The following is a 23,713-nucleotide window of genomic DNA, read 5'->3' on the forward strand; positions in this document are numbered from 1 at the left end:
GCTGCACAAAGATCACTTCTTTTTTCTTCCCAATTCCCTATTACATGATATGGAAATGATAAACTGCAAAAAGCCCACGTGGCAGCAAAATCTATATGACGTGAAATTTCACTTACGCTACTAGCAATCCTAACACCAAGACAACAGCGGCCCTGTGTTTTAACAGAGATCAAGCAATACTTTGTTTATGCCACCATCATTTATGGTGACATCAAAACAGACAGATTATAGCTGTGGGCAAAGGTGTTACAATCTGCACAGTTTATGTCCACAAGATACTTCCTTCAGTCAATTTTATAATATAAGAGTACTCAAAGATTTCTTATTAATAGCAAGCTCTCATAGAGCAAACAATAGGAAGCATGATAAATTTGATTATACAAACTTTTGCTTAGATGCTATCTTGATCTACAGAGACAATATACCTGAGTCTGAAGTATTTAATCATGATGGAACCTAAAACGACCTATAGTATAGCAATACATTTCCTCAATGATGTGAGCTACAGTAAGTACCATGAGTCCAACCTCCTCCTCCAAATACTGCATTGAGCTCAAAGACTTGGTCTTTAGCATCAGACCTTTTAGTAATCAAAGCAACCGTATTGGTTTGGAAAGAAAATTGTGTTTGATAACTCTTGCATCACAATGAACTTGCTGACATACTAGTGAGGACATTCTAACCCTGTGCAGAAATTGCACATTTAAGATTGTTGTGGTTTAACCCCAGCCAGCAACTAAGCACCACACAGCCGCTCATTGACTCCCCTCCTCCCCCCTCCAGCGGGTGGGGGAGAAAATGGGGAAAAAGAAGTAAAACTCGTGGGTTGAGATAAGAACAGTTTAATAGAACAGAAAAGAAGAAACTAATAATGATAATGATAACACTAATAAAATGACAACAGTAGTAATAAAAGAATTGGAATGTACAAATGATGCGCAGGGCAATTGCTCACCACCCGCCGACCGACACCCCGCCAGTCCCCAAGCAGTGATTCCCTGCCCCCCCTTCCCTGTTCCTATACTGGATGGGACATCCCATGGTATGGAATACACTATTGGCCAGTTTGGGTCAGCTGCCCTGGCTGTGTCCTGGGCCATCTTCTTGTGCCCCTCCATCTTTCTCGCTGGCTGGCCATGAGAAGCTGAAAAATCCTTGACTATAGACTAACACTACTGAGCAACAACTGCAAACATCAGTGTTATCAACATTCTTGGCATACTGAACTCAAAACACAGCACTGTACCAGCTACTAGGAAGACAGTTAACTCTATCCCAGCTGAAACCATGAAAAAGATTCAAAAGGCCTTCTACAGTATGGCTTCTATTGACTGTCAACACGGAGACCAACTACGTACTTGCACTTCACTGTTAAATACATTTTTTCCTTTCCATTTTAAGTGGACTTAAAGCACAGGCAGCTTGCTATTTGATGTATTACCAGTAAATTATTGCAAATGGTGACCTTTCTGGCATTCACCAGACTGGAATGATATAATCACCCTAGACTGCACTGGAAAACTTCTTGTAAGATACGAGTTCATGTTTCACAAGCATGTGGAACATGAACACTGATCCTCCAGTCCCATTTTACCTGTTCTGCACCATGCTCATTGCCATCCAGTCTGAAGGGTAAACATTCTTTCCAATGAGGTCTTTGAACATTATGAATGTTTCCATCAAGAAGTCCTAGAACAACAAAATAGAGTTAAGACTGTGACTAAATAGCAAAAAGTTAAAGTGTTCCTGCTGTAATTAAAGAACTAAGATAGAAGACTCCACTTTGCCCACTTGCAGTCAATGGAAAAATTCCTGGTGATATTGGTAAGCCCAAGATTGGAACTGAAGTCCTCTAAAACAGCAGTCTCAGATTCCAAATGAAAGCTAAAAGTCATTACATTAAGCTCTTAAGGAAAAACAAGCCATAAATGAATGGAAAGAAAAAGTTGCAGTACTTTGGAGTAAAACTGTTGAATTTTTTATTAATTCGCAAACCAGTCTCACTATGCATAAAGAATTAATAGATTTGAAAAATATAGGATTTTTTATTTAGTCCATTTAGCCCAAATTTAGTTATCTAAATTAAAAACTGAAGGCACTGACAGGAAGTTTTCAAACAAAACTACTTCTTTTCCTAGAAGTGTTAAGAGATCACTATATAATTAACTTAAATAAAATGAACATCATAATTTCAGGTCTGTTTCATGTATAGCACATATATGCTGTTTTACTCTTGAACTGCTGAGCAAGTCACCTAGAAGTCTGTAACACTAGCAAGTTGTCGCTATTTATTACCAAACCCTCGCAAGCACTCTGCAAAGTTTGTACTCTTTCTTATCATATTACTTACAGAGAAGCAAGTGAACAATAGCTCTCAACAGCATGTGGAAATGGATCACCATGTGCCAAGTGGGGGGGAGGGTTCAGTTAGTTGAGGGTTGATTTTGTTGTGTTGTTGTAGAGGGGTTTTTTCTCCTCAGAACAGTATAACACAAAGATCCCAATACATATTATTATTATATTACCACCTCTGTGCTAGGGTCAACAACAGTGACATTTATGTCTTCCCAAATTTCTGATTACAGTACTGTCCAAGATCACCATTAGAAGAGGGAGGCAACACAATGGCATAAAGGCAGAAAACGGACAGAAACAGACCATTCTAAGAAGAGTCACACAAGATACTTCAAAACAATACTACTGATTTTTCACAGGAAATGAAATACTTAGAAAGATTTATCACCTCCATGACTATTTTGTACTTACCACGAGTTCTGAACTTGTCTGAAAAGTTTCAATGTAAACTGAATAATGCTGGTTGTTCATCTGGTTTAAGATTGCTGTCATGCATGCCACAAAATGACTCTGAAAGAAAACCAGGCAGAAATCAACACATGGAGATTACTTAAGATACTAGATTGTATTCTTTCTAAAGGTGAACTACTCCAAATGCCTGATAAATCCTTTTATGTATGTAAAAATAAAATAATATTCAAGCTCTTGCAAGCCCAGGTGAAAGAAACATACTAAGAACTTGAAAAAGATAATTCAAAAGCTACCCTGGCAAGGGGTAGGCTCTTATGACAAAGTTGCATCATTTATGAAACACTGCACGGAAACACTCGTTGTGACAAGAAAACTTTATATAAAAGTACAGCTCACTATTGCCTTAAGATGCCTAAAAGGCATGTGATGTTGCCTAGGATTCTTCCATTAGGAATTCATAGGAAGAAAATGTATTAGCATCAAAATTTTCTAATAATTCTAGAAACATAGGCTGTTCACAGGAAAAAAACATTACAAGAAAGTATATTTTTTACATTTTTACATTCTGCAGGCGTTTAAGTAGCTATTACAGAACTCTGTAAAATTTCTATAGAATACTATTACTTACATCTCTCAAAACTTTTCAAACTTCCTCAAAAAAAATAATAATTCTCAATTCCTAAAGTAGAAATGCTGAAAGACATACAATTATTTATAATCCTGTTTTCACCATAATTTACTGTAAGTCACAAAGACCTTTATCTCTCAAGCAGTAACAGTGAGCTTAATGATTTGCAGTTTTCCTTTAAGACAGTGAAGAATCCTCCTTATTGATGCCTTTTAATTTGCTGAAATTTTAATTATTGTTTTAAAAGTGAACCTGCTTTAAATGCTTTGCTTTTATTAAAATAAGAGACTATGAAGTAAATGAGCATGCAAAATAATTTTCTAGATTTACTTGGCTCTTTTCATCATACTGGTTTAGAATTGATACAAGGGACTCACCAGCCTCTCTGACCAGAATTTAATTTCCACCTGCTACCGATCAGATTCTCTGTTAAACCCTGATTCACTTTATACTTGTTACATCAGAAAGGCAACAAAGGCACACATTACCAAATTATCAGCTGCAGTTTGTCGTACCCAACCATTTTGTCTACCACTTAGAGAAGGGAAGCCTTCTTTAACTTCAGGTTATGGCCACTAGAGGTCTTTTACTTTCATATGTTAGCTGCTGTTCAGTTTGTACTGCCTTTTTTTTATTTTATTTATTTATTCCTACGTGAGCAGACCCAGCAGACTTCTTGCATATAAACAGTGAAAATTACAATATAAAGGACCTATTATACCTTCTTTTGGAGTAACATTACTGCTAGTGAGAGGCTTGCCTACTTTTTAAGGCTAAGAAGACACATTTTCTGCAGGTAAACCAGAAGCTTTCAGGTAAGGAATCGTGTGTTCTCGGGTACTGATGCTCTTCTAAAAAGAAATGCTGGTTTTCCTGCTGTAGTAGTTCACGTCTACAGTTATGGATCAAACAAATCTTTTCTGTGATGTTAAATGTATAGCTGAAAGTCATAATGAATTGTAAAGGATTCAGTAATGAAACTGTGTGGGGGTTTTCTTCTAATGTCTTGTTTTTGAAGAAAGATTAGTGACAGAAGTTAGAGAATTGTACATGAAAAACAGCTGGTGTTTTTAGTAGTTAAGCATTCACCACAGAATGCCTTTCTGTACTTGTGTTAAATATTCACTTCTTGAAATAAGCAGCATTTCTTCACAAGCATTGAATAGATGTATTATGTGCTTAAAGGCATAAAGACTTCAAGAAGGTTATTTCTTTTGTTGAAACCAACTTCTAAAACGTGTCTAGCTATATCTGTGATTATGGTACAGTATGAATGCCTATTCTTAGTAATGTGTGGCGATGTATGGCGATTTTAAAATTAACAGATGATATGCCTTGATTACTGAAAAGAGCCATAAGCAAAAGTCACATATTGCTGGCCAGTACCTCGCACCAAACCTGTCAAATTCACATCAGTGGGACTGAATGATACATACTAAAGAAGCCGATAGCAAAGCTGGTTTGCTACAAAAACTTCCTCCATCATTTCCGTGTAACTGTAAAGCAGGAAAATACATGAATGCTGTTTGATCTTTAATAATTTTCTTGCCAGCAGTCTCAACTATTAGAAATTAACTAGCTAGCTTCTTCATAGGTTAAAAGCTTGCCCCTCCCTCCTAGTCCCCAAACGCCAGCAATAAAGATTGGCTTCTCAGATGCAGCCTCAGATCTTTGAAGTACTCGTGCACTCTCAGCATTACCATTCTCACTGGTGGAACTTAAGTGTAATAGAGGACTGCAAAGAGCTGCGACCAAATCTGCAAATATCTCTGTGTATTCACTTAAATCCTCCTATACTGTTTAAGTACCTCTTAGTAGAATGTGCAAAGAGCATGAACTGCTTGAAAATACAGTAAGTTCTGCACAAGAACAATCTATTACACTTGGAATGCAGACTGCATGCTCACTAGATGGACAGAAGGAAGTCAGAATCAAGCACTGCCTACAAACACAATAGTCTAATGCTTATTATTAAAAAATTTATTTCATTAAGTCAAGCATTGTATGTAGAGATTGAATAGTATAAAAAAGGTTATGGCAGAGAAGGTGAAGTTCTTCAGATAGAATCCTAACAAGTTATTTCAGCTGTGCTTAGGCTTGTTAGGATTTATCCTGTGAATTACAGCAGAAAAGGTTGATTAAAACTAGGTCAAATGTATAAAAAAAAAAGTATCAAAGTAAACACCTAACTGACTAACAGAGAAATTAACAGAAAAAACTCTGAATACACTGCATTACTATGAAGAGATAAACAAAATATCTGTTTCCCAACGTAAAAATATTCATTTCCATTTAAATGTAAAAGAACCTGGGACAGAAACAGCACTGAATTATATTTTTTGAATTAACAATTGGCTGACAGCCTTTCAAAAAATGTGTAAAAAAATAAGGAAATTGATAGTATGAACACTGCACTTCTATTGGGAGCAGGAACACAACTAAATAGGTAGTCAAATGAAAATGAGAGAGAGGAGAAAACGTCTCAGGGAACATTTAAACTCCCTGTCCACTTAAAAAAAGCCTAATTAATATCAAATTTAGAAGAACTACAATGCTGGCTGGCTCTAGTATAAACACTGCAAAATAGTGGCTAAGGTAAAAGAAATGCTGTTTTGCTTGAATATATACAAAGTACATCAAAAGGGATCATAGAAGTATTCAGTAAAGAAATAGGGCTTTCTAAGGTCAAGCAGAAAAAATGCGGAATCTTTTCCACTGTTGTTAAAGTTCATATTGGATATGGATGCAACATGTACAGGAAAATAAACACCTGAAAAACATTAGGGTCATGTAAGTAACATGACAAACTTCAACACCTAGCAACTAAATCCCAGCATACTTCATAATAGCAGATGGTGACAGGTTGCCGTAGAAACTTCAAGTAATAGCACCACAAGAACAAATAACACAAATGCACTGGAAAAACAAATAGCAACAGAAATAACGTAGAATCACTTTAATCCTAATCTAGTAGAAGTATTTCAGTGGCTGTAAGGTGGGTAATCTTCATGCAGGTGTACTTCTGGAAGGACTAAGGAGGATATTTATTTCACGTAGGCACGTAAGTAACATTTATCCTCATTAATAGAACACTTTACCAACATAGAGCCCGAGTGTAAATGTATAACTACAGGTGCATCGTTAAAAAGAAGACAAAATAAAAACATGAATAATTCCTAATAAGTCAAAGACTTGAATTCAAAGAAGGCCAAAGATGATGTAGTTATTTTTATATGCCCTTTTTAGCGGAATACTGGATGTTTTAAATGCTCATTTCACTTACCCTCACAATTAATGTAAGTTAAGACGACTCCTTTACATACCACCATCCTCACAATCTGTAACCCTATATTCACTAATGATGGCTTAAATTTGATCAATGCACAGTTTTCTGTATTAGGCAAAGAATCTTATCCTGAAGATCGAACATTTTTGTGGTGTATGAAGCGATCATACTACATCGATTAGATTTAATTCTGAACTCCCTTTCAGGTTAAGCCAGAAGTTTCAAAACTCATCATATGTTAGTGACAGTAATTGTAAAAATGGTGCACATAAAAAGGGTGACCAAGAATTTCTACAGGCCAAACAGTTCTCTCTCTCTTTTTTTTTTTTTTTTCTTTTTTTTTTTGTTCAAAAACAGAAGTGCAAAAATCTTTCTGGAGGAAAAGTGATAAATATGTTATCTTTAATGTAATTAAAGAAAGGCTAACCAATCAACTATTTCAATCTAATGTTAAAAATCATCAATATTTATGTTGTAGCACAAGGACATAATTGAGAAGGGCTCCCAAAATAATGTCTTCACAGAATTATTGAGTCATCACACCTGTATAGTGCCATGAGCTAAAGAGCAACATAATTACCAGAAAAAAAAAGTATGGAACATGCTCAGTGATGCCATGAAGAACCACAGTGGTTTGAAGTCACAATTCCACAGGAAACCACGTTAAACCTTGAGAACCGTGGCATATGTAGAGGTTAGCAAAAACATCTTTACCATATTATGCAAACACTAAACAATAGCACTCTGAAATGAAAAAATAACCAGAATTTGAAGTGAACTGCTAATGTAGTAGTTCTGTTTCTTCTCCAGAAATAGATGTCACTGCCAATGCATGTGCTATCCTAAAATGTACTGTTTCTAGCTGTAAAAGCACAAAACTGTAAACATTAGAATAAGCTGCTGCACAACAACCTAGAGTGTTCATCAGATGCAGAGTACATCTGAAATGGGAAATAGCTCCTAATCCACACCAACTTCTTTGTAGATTGCCAATCAGCACCTTCACTAATAATTAATTTACAATAGCAGATTCATCTACTCTTAGTAGGTCTGAGTTTTTTATTTTCCATACACACATTCATATAGTTCATTGGTTCTGTCTTCTTGTCTTTTATAGCTCACTGAACAGAAGCTTAGGCATCCTGTTTCTACATCTTACTGACAGCTTTTGATTTCTGACTGAAAGCATGCTGGGCTGTTTTAGCTTGTTATACTGTTTTTCTTACATTCATATGATTTACCCAAAAGGATATACAACTATAAAAAGAGCAAACTACCAGATGGAAAAATATAGGACAATTTTATAACACAATGAAATAGCAATAGCAGCTGCTCTGTAAGATTTAAAGGTATGTTACAAGTTAGAGAATCAAGGCAATTTCAAAATTATTTCATTTAAGACTTTTTCAGACATAGATAAAAGCAGTAAGGCAATGGTTTATGGTATGACAGAAGTAGCATGATTTCTTCAGAATATATCCTTTGGCACCTATTTTTATTTATTTATATTTAACTTTGTCGTGATTTCCCAACAATATTCTAAAAAGAAGATTTTTCATTCTGTGCAACATTTTTGCTGCTGCTGGGTTATTCGGTGGGTTTTGTTGTTTGGTTGGTTTTGTGCCATAAATCCACTCCAGAACTTCTACTACAGTACACTGTAATTGATTTAACTTGTGCTTAAATCTGTGCTAAAACACAGTTGTGGAATGTACTATTTTTCCCAGAATATTAACGTTGTGTTCATCTTCAAGGTGTACACACAAATAAATTACGGATAACATTATTTAGTATGAAGTGAGAAGGCAGTCATTTGGAATGAGCTTGAAAACTGAACTAGCTTGTCCAGAGCACAGTTACCAAAAAAAGAAATCGGCTGTTTCACCTCCTCGCTTAATCACTGCTGTTTGCACTCCCAGTCTCAGCTATGCTGTATCAGATGAAATCTTCCATCCTTGCCTTCAGGGATCTATGCACCTTCATGCTGCACCTCTTCCCTCCTCCTCTGCAATCCACTAATTGCTTCACCACAATTACTTTAGCTAGTTTCCAGACCGGTCTCACAGGCCAGAAGAAACTTCCTGCCCTGGTACGTAAGACAATCCCAAGTATCCCAGGGCTGTCAGGCTGCTTATTTCACTAATTTCTTATTCAAAGTGCTATTCCATTTCCCTGTTGTCACTAAACCAGCTTGTCCTGCCAAGTGTCCCAATGCACTCATTCCCACGTTAAAGATGATGCAGTCAGTATTCCATAGAAACAAGGAAAGCACACACACAAAATACAAGCAAAGAGTAAGATTAAAAAATATTATCCCCCTTTTTTTTACTGTAGTAAAGCTTGGCCAGTCTCTTGCATTTAAAAAGACTGGAAATGAAGCTGGGAACTTGAAGGAAGTGATACAATGGCTGGGATGAGCTGGAGCTATCCTCCTGCCCAGAGGTGTAATACTTAGCAGAAAAAAAAGACCCGGATGGAATTGCCAACTACATAGGACTACAAAGAAAACACACTAGCTGCAACAGAGATCAACAACAGGGTCAAAGAGAACACGGTAGAACTGAGCAATTTAAGTTCATTAAAGTGCAGAAACATCTTTTATTTCTAAACCATATATTTTAAGTTTACACGTATTGTGAAGATGAATTCTTACACGCTGATTCACTTCCTTAAAACTAAACAGAACCACCTCCTGTAGTCCCAGAACTAAGCTACTCTTTAATTGATTTGGTTCTTTTTCAGCTGCACTCACTGAAGACAGAAAAAGTAAACTTCAGCTACCTGATCAGAGATAAGACTAATAAAATACACTTGTGAATGGTTAAACCAAAGCTTTATCATAATAGTTCTGCTTGAAACTGCTGAAAGTCATACTGCTCCAGAAACTCTCCTCTTGCTTTTAAATTGATCTTACAAAGAAATTAAGGTCCAATAAAAACAATTTTCCAACAATTTGCATCTATTACACTAACGAATCTACCAACTGTGTATGTTTAGGATTAATTAATAGCAATCTCTAAGGAATCCACCAATACTTTTATTGTAAATTATGTAAGATTTTATTATTTCTTTTTGAGCAATAGCACAGCTTCACTTGATCTTCTAAAAACACAATGTTTTTTGTCACCAGGCAATCAAAATCTCTCCAAATCCTGAAGATATTAATGGAAAAACTAACTTTTTTAGTAGCAGACACGGTTGTTGAAAAATAAATACTGGTATTGTCAAAGTACGTGCAATCCAGTATTGAAACATTTCCAAATGCCAATATGCAGCCATCTCTTAGGCTGAGATTAAAATCAGCAAGCCCCTACCTGGTTGACAATCCTTCTGCTAGGTCAGAATGTGCCCTTTTACTTAGGCATAGCTAAATAAGCCATAAGATAAAAGTTGTCAAAAAATTAAAATTAAATTTATTTAAAATCACTATTCCTTTTTTATCAGCTGTAACAACCAGATAAACTTTTACGTGAGGAGCCTGATACTTCTCCTGTATTTTAAATATACACTAATGCCAAAGTGCTTTTAATTTGACAGTTCCAATTATCATTTGTCCCCTTCCACATTAAGAACATCGTATTGGTAGTCTGGCAATTTGTTTAATTTTCTAAAAGAATCCAAACAGTAAAACCAGGCTGGAAATGATAAGAGTTAATAAGCTGCCATTGTATTCATAGCTTCTTTTAAAGAACAGTTATTTCTCTTTACCTCCATATTTTACAGTTTTTTTACTATCGTTATTGTGCATTGAAAGCTGTCTAACTATGGTCTATTCTGGTCTGTGGAGGTGGTGAAGGGTAAATAAGAGACAAACTCAGCACACCCTGCAAATACACATTGACTAAAGCCAGGAGAACTTTTAATGCTTTCCTTTAAAGCAATCTTCCACACTTAGCCTGCGTCAAAAAAAAAAAAAAATTAAAAAAAAAATAGTAGTTCACTTGTCACTTGGTTCATCAGGAAATTAACCAAATGTTTATAAAGAGGTTTGTCCAGGACCTAGAAGATGAATATATGGAGGGGCACCAAAAAAATTCCCAAACATCCTGAGCCTTTCACAAAGATCCTCAAGGTTCTGGTAACAAAACAGCTGAAATAAATGGAGATGCAGAGGTAATTGCCCTGAAGCTGCCCTGTTAACTCCATTGTTTACCAACATGACCCTGGTAAAGGGACTCACTAGAATAAAGGTGTGCTCTGCTTCTTCACAGCTACAGTAAGGAAAAACAGAAGAATTCAGATAGATTCAAGCATGTATATACATAGAAGCTCCAATATATATATATATATATAAATTTACTCACAGAGTTTAAAAAGAATTCATACTAAATCAACAGATAATGATGTAAAATGCATCCAGTCCACATAAACAGGGACTTCTCTATCAAGGAAGGAAGATGTACTGACATGAATCTTGGTTAGTGTAACACAGCATGTATACAAACATTTCATATCATTTTCTACTTATATTACTCTTACACAGGATAAAACCCTATACACCTTTTAAAGCCAGCTAGGCTGTGGAAAAGTGTTATAAGAAGTTCTTCATGTTGTTCTGTCAAGTTGCTCCTCTCTGCCACAGATGAAAGCAGGGACAAAGTGCACAGAAAACATATTTTCTTTTTAAAGTAAAACCAAAGGAGTAACTAGTAACTGTTGGAACAGTTTTATTATGCATCTTAAATATGAAAAAATATTTAAATTGTATGCAATAGCAATTAATATTAAGTTTTTAAGTTTTTATGTAATAGTGGGCTCCACTTTTAAACATAAAAAAATCTTGGAGTGTGGTTAGCAGAGTAACTGGCTAAAAAACAAAGTTCATAGCAAAAAAAAAAATTCTAAGGCAGAGAGCTTTTCATACTGAATTGTGGGTAAATTGGTTAATAGAAAGCGTAGGGAATACTCAGTGAAAGCAGAAAACCCCATGGGAACACATGTATAAACATGGAAGGATAAAACTTCAAAAATTACAGAATTACCTGCTACTGGGTATTCCACAAACTACTGCCAAATAAGCATCCTTCTTAGGTGTGGCTCTTTTTAAGAAGTGCCACTTATAAGAAGTCCCAGTTAATTTAGTTTCATTTATAATGTCACAGAAACAAAATCCTGAAACTGTGATAATATAGAGAGAAATTTACCAAAACAGCATTGTCTGCACCAGTAACTTGCACACATACTAATCTCCTTTGTGGGGATTGTGTCATACTGACACATTATACCTGGGCTCTGGCAGAATAAGGAATCCTCCTTTAATAACTCTGCATCAGCCCAATGAGAGCTGAATTTATTATGTACTTAGTAGATAACTAGCATGAAATGGGAGTAGACATTTCTTTGAATAACTAAATCGGAACATTTTAGCTCTTGGTTTTTCTTCCATTTTTTAAATGACGAAAAGGGAAACCAGTCACAACAACCTATAAAAGGTAACGTCATTAGTACAGGACATGAACAATCACATAATTATACAGTTAAGTGTAAACACATAACCATATGTACATACAAAACACTCTTGTAGAAACACAGGAGAGAAAATATCTAACATGCACTGTGTTTCATAGCTATAGGTTAATAAAGAAAACTGCTGAGAATTTGAAAAGGACATCCTTTTTCTTAATACAAATGCTACATTTAACAAATGGTTGGAATGTATTTTTAAGTAAATTACTTGTTTTGACTGCAGTGTTTAGGGAACTAGCTTAGTTCGTATGTGCTCTGAACTGTGCTAAACCTGCATCTACTTGGGAAGCTTCTAAATTTGACTGCTAAAGTTGCTCTCTGAAGCTGGGACGGCAATTTTGCCAATGAAAAGAAGAGCACATGGAATTGCAGAAAGCCCTGGCTTATGCTCCATCAGTAGCGTGACTCTCCCTTAGCTGCTCAATGACTGCAGTCTAGGAGCCTCCAAGTCCTAAAACTGCAATAGGACAAGACTGAACTCCTGTTCCTGATTTGTTTTTTGTTTTGTTTTGTTTTCCTAACACACATAAGCTTGCTTAAAGGCAACACCTCTGCTACCTTGGCATTAAATCCTTCTGACAACAAATACCCTCATTTTGAAATCCATCTCACACAAAAACCCCACCCAAACATAAATCCTCCTCAGAATAAATGGTGAGTATAGATATAATAACACTGTGTTACAACAGGTCTTCCCAAACACAAACTGATTTTCAAGCTTTTTCCAGCATTTTCGCAAACACGAATATAAAAATATTTTGTGGTGCCATGTCACCTGACCATATGAACTCCTTCAGAGAATGACAACTATATGCCAAAAAGACACTGCTTTTTTTCTGTTGCTTTACTGCCAAAATATTCAGGGCTATTTGCAGCATTTTATTTTTCCTAATCACTAAACTACAATTTCATCTAAATAAATTATCTTACTAACAAACCAGGGTGCTAACACCTTCTCCTGAACCTAGCAAACAGATAAATGATGAGTGTAGATTCATCTTAGGGAGCTGCATTCCTAGCAAAACCCAAACAAAATCAGAATCACTCATATAGAAGCAGACTTGATCAATGAGTCAGAGTGCCAGAGAAATGGCATAAACAAAAAAATATACTTTGTTATGCCTCTGACATTTAGTATATGTATCTCCTAAACAGTCTTATAAGTCTGGTTTTTTTTTTGATTAGTTGCTGCAATACAGAATGTGTGGGAGCATCAGTATATATCTAATGACACAAAGAAAAAAAAGATTATGATTAGAACTATTGCAGCCTACACCTCCACTAATTACATTTCTATATTAACGCTATTAGATTTAACAGCAGTTTCAGAACTATACTACTGAAACTGTTCATAAAAGCTTATTAGGTCATGATATGTAGAATCACCCTTATTATACCACTCCATTGAAATGATACAAAAGGACCTGTTTTTGAAGCAAGTAATTTTTTGTAATTTTAATTTAGTAATGAATATACGTATATACACACAATCACCTCTATAAAACTGAAGGACAGAAAAAGCATTTGGTAGATACTATACAGTCACATATTCAAAAGAATTTTCAAGATATTTTAAGAGGACTAACCCCTTGACAACATCATTATGGTATGTTTATAAAGAAATTCTTTTTTCATATAAGTTAGCACAAACCCATTGAGCTGAATGTTACATTACAGCTTCCTAAACCTGTATGTTGTGCAGCTTGTATTCAACCAAAGTTCTCTCAGAATTATGGTTGCAACCTTACAAAGACCAAGAAAAGAGTTTGGAAAGATAAGGGCAATTCTCACGCTCTTATTTAACTTCAAAGGGGACCGGAATAAAATTTCCCATTTGGATCATTATCAGTTTTCAAGACATGTTTTACTAAGAAGTAAAAATAACTTGCTCTGCTCAGTTTTTATTTTAAGGGATACTGTTAATATTTTATAGCTTAAACCAGAATTTACTAGACTGTAGAGCTTAGCGCCAGGAATTCAGTAATGTAGAGTATTTTTTCTTAAACAAAAAAAAAAAAGGAAGAGAGCACAAGATGCTATACAGTCTTTCCCACAGATTTTCTTATATTTAGAAAACTTGTTGCAAAAAAAGCACTTACTACTATACTAAGGCCATTTATATTTTTTTTAATGGTACTGTAGACACATAAAAGTGACTTTTATTTAATCTCTCCTTGGTACAATATCCCGACCTCTGAGATTGCTAAATATCACAGACATTTAAATATCAAAGTAATTTTAGCAACTAATTTGTAAAAGATGCAAAGACAAAAAGGAGTTCATAATCAAACAAGAGGAGAAAGAATATTGTACATATGTTGATGCCAAATGAATAAGGCAATAGAGAAGGAGCAAATTTGAAATACAGGAACAGTAGTGGAGCTCCCTTATCCCTTCCAGATTATCGAAAAAATTCTAAAGACAGTGCTGCAGTTAGAGAGTTCCAGGACATTAGGCTGGACTTAGCAGGTTGTACAGCTCAAGTCACAGATGCTCTGAAAGAACAGAGTAATCAAGCATGAAAACAGGAAACCAGTAATACAGTCACCAGGAGTTTGGTGGATAGATAAAAAGAACTTGCATTCCATTGAATTCAAGAACATATTATTCAGGATTTCACAGCACTGTGTAGGGAAGAGGTTCTTTGCAAAGAAAGTGAAGAAAATAAATGTGTAGGGTATGGACAGCGGGCTGGCAGAGTAGATTAGACTGCCCACTGTTGGCAGCTGAAAAAAACCCCCACACCTAGCCCTTGTTCAAAGGGCAGCATTTCTCTGTTGCTGGCTCTCCCTCCTTTATCACTGGTGCTCCCCCACAGGTTTGGGGCACATCAGCATTTCAAGACAAGCTAAAGGAGGGAACAAGCTAATGTACAAGCCCATGTAGTAACATGGGGGCATGCAAAGTATATGAAAATAAGTCTTCACAGTCTGCTAACAAATCTTAACTATTGCACCAGACATAACTATGTGAATCCTACGGTTTTCTGGAAGCTATTAATGAAACAAGTAATACTAGGGACACAAACATCTCTATCAACATATAAAATGTAAACAAAACAAAGAAAAAAAAAAAGAGGATATTCCCACCGAACTAGGTCATTCCCGTTATACAAGGATACACATGCCTTCAGGCTGCCTGTTAGACAGCCTTACATTCCTGCCTTATAAGGCTTTTCCTGGGCTTATATTTAGGAGAATAACATAGCAATACAGAGAATAACATAGCAATATTGACAGATTACACATAGCAACATTTTTGTGGGTTCTACCAAATTTTTTAAGTGTTGTGATTGGTTGGTTTTTTAATTTTACAAGACAAAAAAAAACAAACAAAAGAAAGTGAAATTAATACCTAATTATTTTTGTTAACACAATGTAAGATAACCCGAGCTGCTCTAACAGATTCTAGGTCACTTGCCTCCCCAGATTTGTGGCAAGGTAGTAATTTGGTTTCTCCTTCAACTTTACCTGGAAAACATTGGAAAAACTACATGCCCAGTCATGTATGAAATGAGACAAAGAAGCCATACCTACATGCCTTATCTTTTATCTGTCTTGTTGATAATTCAGGAATACATTTCAAAATTTTCATTGAATCAGACTGCTACTCACCCAAGTTAAACCTGAAGCTATTCCCTACGAGACCCTTCACAATGAAATTATTGTTTAAAATAAAAACCAGTACAATTTTGTGACAATAACCTCAATGAAGAGCCACTAAGGCAACACACTGCTTGTAAGGCATAATGAAGAAAGGAACTAACTTCTATAAAAATCACTGACATCACAATAACAGGCCTCAGGAGAACATCCCAGGGGCACAAAACCCAAGAAAGCTGTTCTTTACTCCAGACACACTGAAGCAGGGCAGGCCATATCACTTATTATGTAGCCACTTAAGAGCAGAGATCACTGTTTTCTTCTCAAATTCACTAGAGATGCTACAATCATGTAAAATAATTGCATAGGCCATTCATGCATTCTTATGCTTAAAAGAGCACCAGAAAGCACAGGAAAAAGTAATTTTATGGCAATATGCATTTACTTACGTGATTAACTTACTTACTAATTTTTAAGGATTACACATATTTCACAACATATGAGGAACAGGATTTTCTATTAATTGTAGAGCCTACCACATGTATTCTGTCTTCCTGTCTCCTTTGAAGTTTACCACCTTCACTTGCAGAAAACTAATTTCAAAATACAAGACTTTTTTGAGGATACTTATTTCCATGCAGTTTTTGAATTACACTTATTTCAATTCCCACATATAACTTCTAGACTTCTTCAAAATGCTAGCCTGAGTAAAGACTGAATAATAAAAAAACCCAACATTGAAAGACAAGCAAGTGCCACGCAGCTCAGGACAGTGCAGTTTTATTAGAGATGTTTATCAATGATTAACTTCTCTGACTATCTAATAACAACTTCGCTACCTAAAAATAAAATTTAAATTTATACAAGTTACAAAATCAGTTACAAAATACTGATATTAAGAAATATCTGACATGACAAAAGGCAAAGAAACGGGCTTTTGTTTTGCCCTTGACATGAATGGGACATTTGCTTATGTTGCCCGGAGAAGTGATATACTGTTAATTTCTTCAGCAAGGTTCAGAGCCTTTGGTGTGTTTGTAGATCTTAATCTTTCCTTTAGTGACCACATCAGTAGATCATTAAGAGATGACCTACTTTCCTTTGTGTTCTGTCCTCTTAGAAACTCAAAAAGGTTAAGCATTGCCTTTCCCAAGGGAATAGTGAAATGCCTTTCTACACTTTTGTGATTTTTTTTTTTTTTTAATGAGATTATTGCAGCAGCTCTGCTTTTTGGAGGCATTCCAGGACAGACTAGGCACAAGATTCAGTTGATTCTATGTGCCTCCAGCAGGAAATATATATACATGATACTAAAGTATGTTTTGAGATCTCCCTCCCCACCCACCCCCATCTCAACACATACTAAAGTATCACCTCACTTTTTTCTGCCATTGTACTGGCTTCCTTTTAAATATCATGCACTAAAGCCTCTTCACCATCTTACTGTATTTTATCCTCCAAGATCATGCAGTTGCACAGAATTTGCTTCATCCTCCATTTCTATACACACAGTTAGGCAGTGCACCAAAAGACCCACAGCTACTGAATCTCAGCCCTTAACTTTAGAACATTGTGACATCTCGATAATAACATCTAACTGCAGTGTCTCATCTTTATGTAGGCGTTTTAAAACTAATATTAAGAGACAGCAAATATTATCAAGATTATGAGCTGAATATACCAAAGCAATTAGTTCACAGGGGTGCAAAGTTGATAGAAAAACTGTAAAATAATCCTCCTAGTTCTTGTTCATTTTTAACGTCACCCTCAGCACTTCAGTCGTCAAAGGCATTTGGGTTCCAGATAAGTGTCTAGACCCTGTGTAACTCAGACCTTTTCCAGCTTACTGCATTGACAAATAAATAAGCTTTGGATAAAGAAGATAAGCACACTTGTTTTCTAAATACCAAGGAACAAAGTTGTTTGGTTTGGTTTTAGTGGTTTTTTTGAACACCCCATATTCCTACATTCCTCAGTACCTGTTAGTATTGAGACAATTATAACTCTCATAACCTGTCCTAAGCCAGCAATAATAATAACAAAGGGATAAAAGAATAGTATTTGAATACAGTGTGAAGAAAAGATCATCCAGTTGTTTGTCTTACTCCAGGGGGACCAGATTTGACTGATATGTCATTCTATTGCTTTGAAGAATGAACAATATTTAGCCATAAATACATAAAACAATGCTACACATGGCATTAATGCTGTAACTTAGAATTGGTATCTCTGTCAAAGAATGAGCTGCAGAGAAGCATACATTCAATTCCTGGGGCTTTTAATACTGGGAGTAGTGCAAAGCTTAGAGAGCAACTGTAAGATTACATTTTTTTTAGGCTGCAAATAATTAAGTGAAGTAGGCTTTTTTCAAATCCTCTCCTCACAAACAGCAAGGCTTTTGAAAGCAACTGCTCTCTACCTTTAGAAAAGGTAGTCAGGCAATAACGATGCTACAATTCAATTTTAAAGGCACCTGCCCTGCATAGTAACCTGTGCACCTCACAAGCAACACTGAACTGCAAAGCGTTCAAATATACAGGATGGAAGTGGTCTATAAAATGACAGAATGAAGTCACAGAGATATATAGATAAGTTGGTGTACCAGACTGAACACATGACTGAAGAAAGTTGCCTTCAGAATACTCATGAAAGAAATTAAACCTGCAGCCTTTCTCATGGACTGAAAGGGAAGTACTGCACAACAGATAAGATGCAAGCAAAGCAAAATATACCAGTGTTGTCACTTCCCATTACTTATTAGCAACACCAAGCTGTTGGGTTAAATAGCCAGTCAGGATACTAAGTATTACGCTTTTTAACAAATTCTTGTAAGTCTTATAAATCTGAACTTTGAGTTTCCCTAATACCTACACTACGGAAAATATGAAATAGACCTAAAATTTGTAAACGCAAAGCCAAAGGAAGAGAACAAGCATGCCCAAGGGCTTTTCTGTCCCCAAAATACATGTCACTGAACTCTCCAACTTCATCAGGTTGGCGTATTTTGAAGTAAAATTACTTATAGCAAGAACTCATAATAGAGGTTTCTCTCGTGCTCTACTCTTCCCACCAGTCCCCCTCAAGAATGGATAATTCTGGCTCATGGCAGGTTGATAACAGAATGAAACAGAATTTATACAAGAACCCAAACTACTAACCTTATTGACAATTATATCACTGGTTCATTTTGCAAACATTCAAAGAAAAGACATGCCAATACATTAGACTGCCTTAGCAGACTACACTGCAGAATGATAAAACCTAAAAAAAGATTCCTCTGATATTGAAAAGTAGGCATGATCACAATTGATACCAGATTTTCTCAGAGGAGTCTCCAGCTCATTACATCTCAACCTACATTCTTTCTCCACCTGCAGCTTTTCGCACCAGAAGAAGGGAGCTTATGGGAAATGTCATTCTCTGCATATATCCTGCCAAAGCCAATAAGCGTAATTTCAGTCTCTCCAGCGGTTACTGTCAGCCAATTTCTTGTAACCCAGTCTCTAAACTGCCATAATTCAATTCCCTCACACTGAAAATGCTTTTCAAAACCAGCAGCTGGAAAGAGATACAGCAAGGTATATTCAGCTAAGTACACAAAATACATCTCATGAGGACGAAACATACTGCCAGTTGCATTTCTGATGTCATTCACTGCCCTGAAGGAATACATGCAAAAAAGCCTCAAGATGCAGATTTTAAATGCCAGCCCTGTTACCATGATGGCATCTGGCACAATCTTTCCACACAGGTTCCAATATTTCCATAAGAAACCTGGAAGCCATGGGAGAAAGTATTTCAGCAAGAACCTGGCATGGTTTCTTCTATCCCTATCTCCCAACATATCCAGAAGTTTTGTGATATAAGTGAGTGTAACAGAAGACTCCTTGCATTACTGAATGTTCCCACACACTGAAGTGGCAAAAAAAAATAATAAAGTTATGGAGATCATGAAGAATCACAACTGAAAACATGATCCTAACAAGGCATTCCATACAGCTGAAGCATAGCAGACTGCTAAATATCTTCAGACTCAGCTATGCCATACCATTCTTCTTGCTCTGAAGTGATAAATTCATTGAAAAAACAGAATACAGAAACCAACTGAAAGGGGCTGCAGCAAGTACACTCAAAAGTTGTTTTCTAAAAGTAAATAAATACTGTAATGATGACAACAACTCAAGTCAGCAAGTGTTTTATTCTGTTTTTAAATGGTTTAGGATAGACATAGTCTTTTTCTGGAATTCAAATCTCTTAGATACATCCCGCATTCTGTAGTTCAAAAGGGAAGTGGCTCTTAATGTACAAAAGCAGTATTACCCCCATGGTCTTCCTCTCATATTCACCCAACAACTCTAATAAGAAGAACGTACCATGCACCCTCCAACTGGACAGGAATGGAAGAAATACTCGATCAAGTATTTAAAAGTAGAGCTATACTTTTAAAAACACCTAATACAGTAACTTCTTACTTGATGAATTCAGAACAAATCTGCCTAGAAAATTAAAGTATATAAGCCTATACACAAGATATAATACTCTTTTTTGAATAACATTGTTCACTCTAGCTGCATTTTGCACATCCATTTTAACCAGGAAGACTAATAGCAGAGTCATGGAACAAAGACAACATTTATTTTCCCCCAGTTGTCCATACAGGCCTAATGCTGGACTTCTCTCTTTGCTGCTAGCATCCCCTGGGCCTTCTCACTGGACATGAGAAGACAAATCACAATTGTTCTAGTCATATTCTTAACAGGTTCACTGAGAGCCAATTCTGACCTGTAAATCATACTTTCAGGTCAGCTGGGAGCTCTGCAGGAAGAAGTAACACTCTACCTCTCAGCCACGCTTAAAATGCACTGTTAATGCAGCGGCCCACGTACTTGAAATGGAATCACTGTGTCCAGTATTAGGTCTTTATCCAAGATTCCTATATTCCCACCTAGAGTGCGCTGCTGTACTCAACAGCCTATTTAGAAAAAAGCAAAATTGTCTCCAATAATCAAGCGATAAGTTGTGTTGACCAACAATTATTCATAAATACACACAATGAAAAATTACACAACTTAGGGCAGATGGTGTCACGTTACTAGGCATTCCCAATATATATAGTTACTGTAGAAAAAGATATTAATTTTATTATGATGTTTTCAAAATCCAGAAGCACAGCAATGAAAACAGTAGCATTTTGTAAAACTTGAGAACATTGTTAGAGAAGATGGCAAAATTTTTCGTGTTACATACTTAAATTCTTCCTGCATGCTGCATGGATGTCTTTCTCAAGGGCACACAACCATCCTCATAACCCTTCATTAATGACTGAAATTCAACAAAGCATGCAACATCATTTTGCTAGTGTTAGAATTTCAGTTTGAGAGGAGCATATACAGTCAAATCAAAGAGTTCTGCAGCTCACAAATGAAGACAGAAGAATCACGTTCAGTGTGTGAAAGTCTAGGCAGAGATTATGTTTCTTTTTCCTAAAAAGAGCTTTACTTAGAGGAAGATAAAATAATTCCAGTAAGGAAATAAATGGTTATTTGTCCAAATCAGTATGATTAAAAATAAAAATACCTTTTTTCTGCATGCAATGGAATGGAATTCAAATTTGAATAATACATTGCAAAAGTTAAACCAAATGGAAATATTTCACAACCACAGTCTGGGCCCTTATTATCCCTCTCTATGCAGGTGGTGGCTTCACCTGGATACTTACTTAACTACACTGTGATGCATTTCAAAAGGTAAAAGTTATCACTGCATGTTACAGCCAACATATGAATGTAAAGAATACTACAGATCTGTGCATAACACATGATGCCCATATTTAAAGAATCCCTAAAAACAGTGTGAGCTAAGCACTGAAAAGTGAATTCTCTAATGAAATTACTTCTGTGCCATAACAAAGGCGGCCATTAATTTTTGTTGTTCTGAGGATAACAAGCAAGATCCTGTGGGATGATGGGAAGGGATTATATTGCAGAATCACCATGAGACACTTCAGATAGTTTTGGCCTCTTCATCTTCTGTCTAGAAAAGATGCAGACTGCCTATGTTCAGAAATAATATGAGTGGTAAACACTGTAAAGGAAGAAGAAATTCAGCACATATATTATGAAGGAAGGTTAACTTTATGTAAGTTCAAAGGAGTAAAAACACACTTTTGGTGGTTTTCCTCACCTGCACTAAGGTTTGGGGTAAACAAGCCCCAAAATTCAAACAATAAACACATGAGATGACCAGATGTTGCTACTTTTAGTTATTGTTGATACTCTACTGGAAAAAACAACATACACTATGAAATAGGACTGAAATAACAAAGAGGATAAGTGACTGGCAAGATTTAAAAAGCAACTCTCCCCCGGCACCCCAATGGATGGAGAAGAATCTTTTGTTAATATATAAGCAGCTGACATTAGAAGAATAGCCAGAGCTCAAAAGTGCCAAGGTAAGGTAGAGGATCACAGAACAAAGGTGCCAAAACCCACATATGAAATACGTGGCATACATTTCCTGCAGCAGTCTTCTCAATGAAGACACAGAGAAGAAAGTGGTGGGGAGTGGCAAACTGTCACTGTAGCAACCATGTAAATGGAGCTTTTAAGTTTGCTACTCAGGAAAAATATTAAGTTTGGTTGTTACGACAGGCACAGTTGTTATAACTAGGCAACCAAAGAGAAAGTTCAAAAGGTAAGTTTCATGAACTGATACATCTGTAATCAAACTGCTACGGCCTGCAAAGCAGCATGCTCTCTCTCACAGACACACAGATGTTCATATCCGCCTATGCACAGGTTATCTATATATCTACATTTAGATATAGATATGTTAACATTTTATAAAGCCTGAATATAAATTTACAGTAATCTAAGGTATAATACGTATGCATAATTTTACACAAATATAATTTCCCAGTATTTTTTCCACTTACCAAGAAAATAGTAGCATACCAGATTTATACAAGAAAGACTACTGAAATTTTACATTATGAACTATTTGGACACTTTCCAGCTCACCAACCTGTCACACTGCATAGCTTCCATCTCCCTGTAGGCACTCAAGCATTTCTTCAAAAGAAATTTCTCGGTTTTAAGCACACTTGTCTTTGCAAACTAACACTGAAATAAAAAAAAAATCCCACTTGTGTACTATATATAATGTGAATTTATTCACTTAAAATTATCTGTTGTATCTTATCTCTTAACACTAAACCTTACATTAACAATTTCCAATATATGCTCCAAAAATAATACTGAGATAGAAATGTTTTCTAACCCATGAAGCCTTTTGTTCTGAAACAGTCAATGGAATGTATCATCTCTTCGAAGATGATGTCTGAACTTTTATTTTTATTAGAGTAGAATAAAGGAAGTCCAAGTACCATACCATAGTTCTGAAAACTATATTCAGAAATAAGATCATGATTTTATCTTTCAGTACATCTTCAGCACTTCATGTGGAATGGCACCGCATCATCTCAAAGTATAGCCAAACCACACTCAATTTTCTTTCCTAAAACTTGCTTAACAAACTTAGCACTAAATATTGCAGCATCTTCTCTACCCAGTCACACCAAGCTAAAGTAATTTTCAAATCTTGCTGTAATACCACTCAGACATAAACTCCTATAATCTATTCCATCATTGAAACGTTCCCTTTCTGAAGTCAGAAGCTTACATCCTACCCTGTATTACTTACCTGTGTTAGACCCTTCTCTCCACCCACCTTGAATCCCACCTCGAGGTGGTTCACAGAACCTGCTAGCAGGATTTGTAAAAAAGTTCAGGCCTTCTTCTTAGGTCCTCATTTTGTAGGTGCTCAAGCAAGGTTCATTCAGCATTACCAAAACCACTGCAGCAGGGAACATTTGACCATGTACAGGAACGTACACACAACTCTTCCATGGCAGTGCACACAATCGGAACAGGATATTCTGTGTACTGGCCAATGAGAGTAAGTAAC

The 23,713-nt window shown here is 36.1% G+C and overlaps 2 protein-coding genes across 3 annotated transcripts in view; one reads left to right on the forward strand and one right to left on the reverse strand.

The window, feature by feature from the left end:
• DOCK2 (dedicator of cytokinesis 2) overlaps nucleotides 1-23,713 on the reverse strand; it is a 214,236-nt gene that overhangs the window by 81,699 nt on the left and 108,824 nt on the right. For both annotated transcript variants that reach the window (XM_049829393.1, XM_049829394.1), the window contains exons 28-29: nucleotides 2,767-2,865; nucleotides 1,595-1,689 (exon numbers count right to left, since the gene is read on the reverse strand). In XM_049829393.1, the coding sequence (XP_049685350.1) occupies nucleotides 1,595-1,689; nucleotides 2,767-2,865 (194 nt within the window). The remainder of the gene's footprint in view (nucleotides 1-1,594; nucleotides 1,690-2,766; nucleotides 2,866-23,713) is intronic.
• INSYN2B (inhibitory synaptic factor family member 2B) overlaps nucleotides 3,657-23,713 on the forward strand; it is a 37,912-nt gene continuing 17,855 nt past the window's right edge. Inside the window, exon 1 of the mRNA XM_049829411.1 lies at nucleotides 3,657-4,209. The gene's annotated coding sequence lies outside the window, so the exon portion shown is untranslated. The remainder of the gene's footprint in view (nucleotides 4,210-23,713) is intronic.

Source organism: Accipiter gentilis, chromosome 26, assembly GCF_929443795.1.
Source record: "Accipiter gentilis chromosome 26, bAccGen1.1, whole genome shotgun sequence".
Taxonomy (NCBI): Eukaryota; Metazoa; Chordata; class Aves; order Accipitriformes; family Accipitridae; genus Astur; species Astur gentilis.